The sequence below is a fragment of the Epinephelus fuscoguttatus genome, linkage group LG19, assembly GCF_011397635.1.
Source record: "Epinephelus fuscoguttatus linkage group LG19, E.fuscoguttatus.final_Chr_v1".
NCBI classification, from domain to species: Eukaryota; Metazoa; Chordata; class Actinopteri; order Perciformes; family Serranidae; genus Epinephelus; species Epinephelus fuscoguttatus.
This window is the reverse complement of record NC_064770.1, coordinates 11,229,183-11,235,182: the sequence shown is the minus strand read 5'-3', so window position 1 is coordinate 11,235,182 and position 6,000 is coordinate 11,229,183. Positions and strand designations below refer to the sequence as shown.

General features: G+C 41.5%; 1 protein-coding gene across 3 annotated transcripts in view; it reads left to right on the top strand.

The window, feature by feature from the left end:
* The first annotated feature begins 223 nt into the window (after positions 1-223).
* The window catches only part of elac2 (elaC ribonuclease Z 2), a 31,218-nt gene continuing 25,441 nt past the window's right edge, over positions 224-6,000 (top strand). For 2 of the 3 annotated variants that reach the window (XM_049560527.1, XM_049560525.1), the window contains exon 1: positions 224-726. In XM_049560527.1, the coding sequence (XP_049416484.1) occupies positions 380-726 (347 nt within the window). In that variant the 5' untranslated portion in view covers positions 224-379. The remainder of the gene's footprint in view (positions 727-6,000) is intronic. The other variant, XM_049560526.1, reaches the window with a different exon arrangement.

The following is a 6,000-nucleotide window of genomic DNA, read 5'->3' as shown; positions in this document are numbered from 1 at the left end:
ATGACAGTTAAGATACTCTCTAAGAGCTGAATATGTATTATATTATTTTAAGTCGTTTTATTTTGTAGTAGTTTGTTAATGTGAAACACCTCTTCCATAAGCGGTTCTATCCCAGCCTCCCTCTCTTAAAGCGCCGCTGTGATTGGTCCACAGACGTGCTAAACAACTCTAGACACCAATGAGCGATAAGACTTTTGGACGTCATCATTAGATGCCGGAAGAAGTGTCACATGTGTCAAGCAACCTTTAAAGTCCTGCTGAAAGCGCACTCAGCTACTTGTAGGTAATTTACTCTTTTTAAAAAGCGTGTGGAAATGTTTAAACAAGCATGTACTGATTAGTCGGTGCGTGTTTTTTAAGTTATTGTAACGTATTTAATATGAATACGGTCCGTCTGAAGCTCAGGCCATTTATACCTCAGTTTATTAAAGGCAGAGCTCTCTTTGCTGGTCCTCCGGCTGTCGCCCACTGTGATTTCCCTCTCTGCCGGACTGTTTTGCAGTTTTTCCGGACAATGGCTACTAGTAATAATAATAACCCAGAGATAAGACAGCCGCTGGGTTTTAGGAAAGCCAAGCAGAAGGAGCCGCTGCGGCGGGTGAAGGCCAAAGAGAGCAGGAACAAACGAGGGGACACTCACGGACCATCCACGGTGTACCTGCAGGTGGTGGGTGCTGGGAGCAGAGACAGTTCTGCCACTCTGTATGTCTTCTCCGAGTACAACAGGTAATTCATACACACACATATGTCATGAGTCCCAGTAGCCCAGGCTTTCACTGAGGAACCCGCACACACATAAAAATCTGAGGTGCAATGTGTTATCTTGTTTTTAAAAGAAAATATGGCGTAATTGGCACTATTATTGAAACATTAACAATACAGAAACATATTTAACATCAACTGAAACTCAGTTTTTTTGCTGACCTCTAGTGGTTTAACTTCTCAACCCACTGCAGTGATGTACAAGTGCAGACTACTCTAGGGTGTGTCAGTATGGAGATAGATTTCATTAATCTCATTAATACCTGTAAATGCACAGAGGGTGATCTACAAATATTTCTTGATCTGCACACGTGTTTTGCTATCCACAAATACAGATTTCTAATTTGTAACTTGTATTTTGGTTTTTGCAAATAGATGTGTAGAGGTCCATAGATATATATACATAGATGCCGCACCCTGGCTTGTGGGATGCGTCAGTACCGCCGCCATCTTGCCTAGGTGCTCTGACCGGTTCAGACCCGTGTCAGATTCGGCAAAAATGCCACATTTTTGCTCTGCATTTGGGTGTACGAACAAGAGAAGTGTTAAAACCAAGCAGAAAGGAATAACATTCCACAGGTAAGAAGTTGTTTTACAATATTTTACTGTTATGAACATGTTTCATGAGATATATATCTCAAAAAGTGATCCTTCTTTTAAGCTAATCAAGTAAAGTAACTGTCCTGGTCTGGTCCTAATGCCAGTTCTGTGTCCAGGCTCCCATGAGCACTGTGGTGTTATACATACAGTACAGGCCAAAAGTTTGGACACACCTTCTCATTCAATACGTTTTCTTTATTTTCATGACTATTTACATTGTAGATTCTCACTGAAGGCATCAAAACTATGAATGAACACATGTGGAGTTATGTACTTAACAAAAAAAAGGTGAAATAACTGAAAACATGTTTTATATTCTAGTTTCTTCAAAATAGCCACCCTTTGCTCTGATTACTGCTTTGCACACTCTTGGCATTCTCTCCATGAGCTTCAAGAGGTAGTCACCTGAAATGGTTTTCCAACAGTCTTGAAGGAGTTCCCAGAGGTGTTTAGCACTTGTTGGCCCCTTTGCCTTCACTCTGCGGTCCAGCTCACCCCAAACCATCTCGATTGGGTTCAGGTCCGGTGACTGTGGAGGCCAGGTCATCTGCCGCAGCACTCCATCACTCTCCTTCTTGGTCAAATAGCCCTTACACAGCCTGGAGGTGTGTTTGGGGTCATTGTCCTGTTGAAAAATAAATGATGTCCAACTAAACGCAAACCGGATGGGATGGCATGTCGCTGCAGGATGCTGTGGTAGCCATGCTGGTTCAGTGTGCCTTCAATTTTGAATAAATCCCCAACAGTGTCACCAGCAAAACACCCCCACACCATCACACCTCCTCCTCCATGCTTCACAGTGGGAACCAGGCATGTGGAATCCATCCGTTCACCTTTTCTGCGTCTCACAAAGACACGGCAGTTGGAACCAAAGATCTCAAATTTGGACTCATCAGACCAAAGCACAGATTTCCACTGGTCTAATGTCCATTCCTTGTGTTTCTTGGCCCAAACAAATCTCTTCTGCTTGTTGCCTCTCCTTAGCAGTGGTTTCCTAGCAGCTATTTGACCATGAAGGCCTGATTCGCGCAGTCTCCTCTTAACAGTTGTTCTAGAGATGGGTCTGTTGCTAGAACTCTGTGTGGCATTCATCTGGTCTCTGATCTGAGCTGCTGTTAACTTGCGATTTCTGAGGCTGGTGACTCGGATGAACTTATCCTCAGAAGCAGAGGTGACTCTTGGTCTTCCTTTCCTGGGTCGGTCCTCGTGTGTGCCAGTTTCGTTGTAGCGCTTGATGGTTTTTGCGACTCCACTTGGGGACACATTTAAAGTTTTTGCAATTTTCCGGACTGACTGACCTTCATTTCTTAAAGTAATGATGGCCACTCGTTTTTCTTTAGTTAGCTGATTGGTTCTTGCCATAATATGAATTTTAACAGTTGTCCAATAGGGCTGTCGGCTGTGTATTAACCTGACTTCTGCACAACACAACTGATGGTCCCAACCCCATTGATAAAGCAAGAAATTCCACTAATTAACCCTGATAAGGCACACCTGTGAAGTGGAAACCATTTCAGGTGACTACCTCTTGAAGCTCATGGAGAGAATGCCAAGAGTGTGCAAAGCAGTAATCAGAGCAAAGGGTGGCTATTTTGAAGAAACTAGAATATAAAACATGTTTTCAGTTATTTCACCTTTTTTTGTTAAGTACATAACTCCACATGTGTTCATTCATAGTTTTGATGCCTTCAGTGAGAATCTACAATGTAAATAGTCATGAAAATAAAGAGAACGCATTGAATGAGAAGGTGTGTCCAAACTTTTGGCCTGTACTGTATGAGATTAAAGCAAAATTTTGTGTAAACATGCAGCTCTAAGTCATTTATTTTCACTTGTACAAAGCCAACATTTGTTAATCAGAATGTGTAACTACACTGCAGCTCAGCACAACCCTGCTGATACACTGTTTTTTGCACATTGTGTGAAATGTGAATAAACATTTATAGTCAAAATTAATAATTAAATGACATCGTGGTGGGCATTGTACATCTAGTAAGAAAAAAATAATATTTATTACATGGGGAAAGTTTAGTTTAAAGGTGTTGTAGAACTATTACTGTTACTTTATCTACATAAGATCAAATATTTTGGTATGAAAAGCTGCATTTTTTATTTAACCAGGTATCCTGTATCATAACTACATGTCTGACAATTGTAACAAACCAAACCGCACGAAAATCGGTTGAGAATTCAGCGAGTAATGATGATTTTAATCATAAATATTCTCCTGCCTCAATAGACATACATGCATTAGGCAGCGCGGCTCCACCTGGGCAAGATGGCGGCCACTTGACGTATCGCTTCAATGAGGAGCACCGTTGAATGCGGCATCTACATATATATATATCTATGTATAGGTCTAGTTTTACACCTGAGAAGAGAATCCGCTGACCGCTGACGTGCTCTCAGATCTGAACAAGCCTCTGCGTTTTTATCACTTTGCAGGTTAATCCATCACCTTCCAGCAGTCAGAAAAAGAGAAATCATTCACATTTCATTTTGCTTTCTTTATTTCTTACAAATACAAAAGTAACAATTAGTAGACATGGCCTATATTTTTTCCAACATCTCAGTTTCAAAGTCTTTGTTTTTAATTTGCCACCACATTAAGGATAACATTAAATAACTTCTAGAATAGAATAGACTTTATTGTCATTGTACATGGTACAATGAAATCATGGGATGCTCAGCCCACACAGTGCAATAAAAACATACATATTTAAAAACAAATAAAAGTACTAGCCTATCTGTAGATAAGTGTGTGTCTGCCTCTTGTTGGGTCCTGGGGGTGAGTTACGCTCTCAGCCTCTGGTCTCCCAGAGACCTGACTCAGGACCAGCTTCTCTGCCTCTGTCAGACGTGGTGGAGATGGACGTGGAGGTGACCACTACCTCGGCTTTCTTCCACATGTTCATCTACTCAGCAGGATGAGACAGGATGTGTGGCGTGAGATGGGTCTGTTGGAGGTTAAGGCGCCCAGCAGCTTTCAGGAGAGCACATTAATGGAGAAGAGCAGACAAGACAGCACATTGTCTGCAAGAGGTTAAGGGCAAACTTTCATTGAAGAGGGACCATCAGTACTATTTTCAGGTACAAACACAGATTCACCTTTCACAGGCTAGCTACTGTGACTTTGCTGTCTGGGGACCAGGGAAGGGAGGCAAAGGGGAAATTCACATAGAGAGAATCCTGCCTGATCATGTCTTTCTTGACACCATCTGTAAAAAGGTACACACATTTGTCAAGAAGTGCATCATTCCACAGCTACTAGCAAAGTGTGTCTACAGCCCCACATCACATGCCACCAAACCATCTGAGGGCAAAGGATGTTAATGTGGGGTGTCTGTCCTGCATAATGATGACAGACTTCAGTGGAAGTCAGGAATCTGTAAAAGACAGTACATGCACAAAAGTCGTTTGAAACTTTACACCACACGTTTGAAAATGTCAAGTTGGAAATGCAGCAACTGCGTGCGGGAAATAACTAAACAAAAGAGGGAAAACCGGGGAAAAAAAAGAACACAGTATAAGTTTGAAGTGTTTTATTTAACACACAAAGCAAAAGTGTTCCAAAATATGTAAAAATGTATATACAGACATGGACAAAATGAAATGGACAAATTCAAGTAACATGAAATAACAAATTTGTCGGTGCACAGCACACAGGGACTATTCTGTCTAGAGGAATTACACCTTTTGGGTGCTCAGCTTCACACATTTGAATTCCTACTGTACTTTGAAGTATGGTGTACCAATTTCTAGCCTCGCCTATAACTCTCTACATGAATCCGTACTGATGCAAGTGCAACTCGTGTTGACTCCAACATCACGGGACCCAGTTGCTTTTTGCCTTTGGTAAAGGCTGGGATCTTAAGCTCAGTATTGTACAGACCAACTCAATCTGCCACATCAAAGCCTCTATCAGCCAATATCACATAACCTGGGTTTAGGCAATCTAAAAAAAACACAGTTCTCAGTCAAGTGTTTGTCTGATGTTCTGCCGCCACAGCCTTTTGATATGAAAGACACTGTTCCTTGTGGTGTTATACCAATCTTCATGGTATGGTGATGTTAGTATTTTGAGTGGGTCTGTGCTCTTGCTCTTAGGTCTCTTGGCTTTTGATAAAATGTTCAAAGCAGTCAATAATACAGGCACATCTACAAAAGACCTGTCTAAATACCATGGGCATTGAGAGCTGTGCTGGATCTCTTCTCGATTTGGCCAAAACACGAGTGCTGGGACAAGCCTTGCACGTATCACTTCAACGGTGTTCCGAAATGTTCTGGTGGCAGTTGGAATTGAGATCCTAAAAAGACAACTTAGTAGTGAAAGGGAAAGGTTCATTTTCAGCCTCATAAGAGTTAACAGAAGTTGCTGAAAGGGAGATAGATGTGTACAAGTCTGTAGAAATGGTATCAGAAATATTAAAACTACTTGTAGCTTGGAATATGTGGGGATTCCAGTCATTCTTTTCACTTTTTCGTCATGTTTTTCATCTTTCTCTCTTTTCCTCTTCTTGGTGGCTGGTGTGTGTGTGAAGACAGCTGGTACCCAGTCAGGGGACAATAGGTCATCAGATTTGGCACCTATAATAAGAGAGTTCATGCCAAGAAGTTAGAAAAAAGTTACTTGAATTT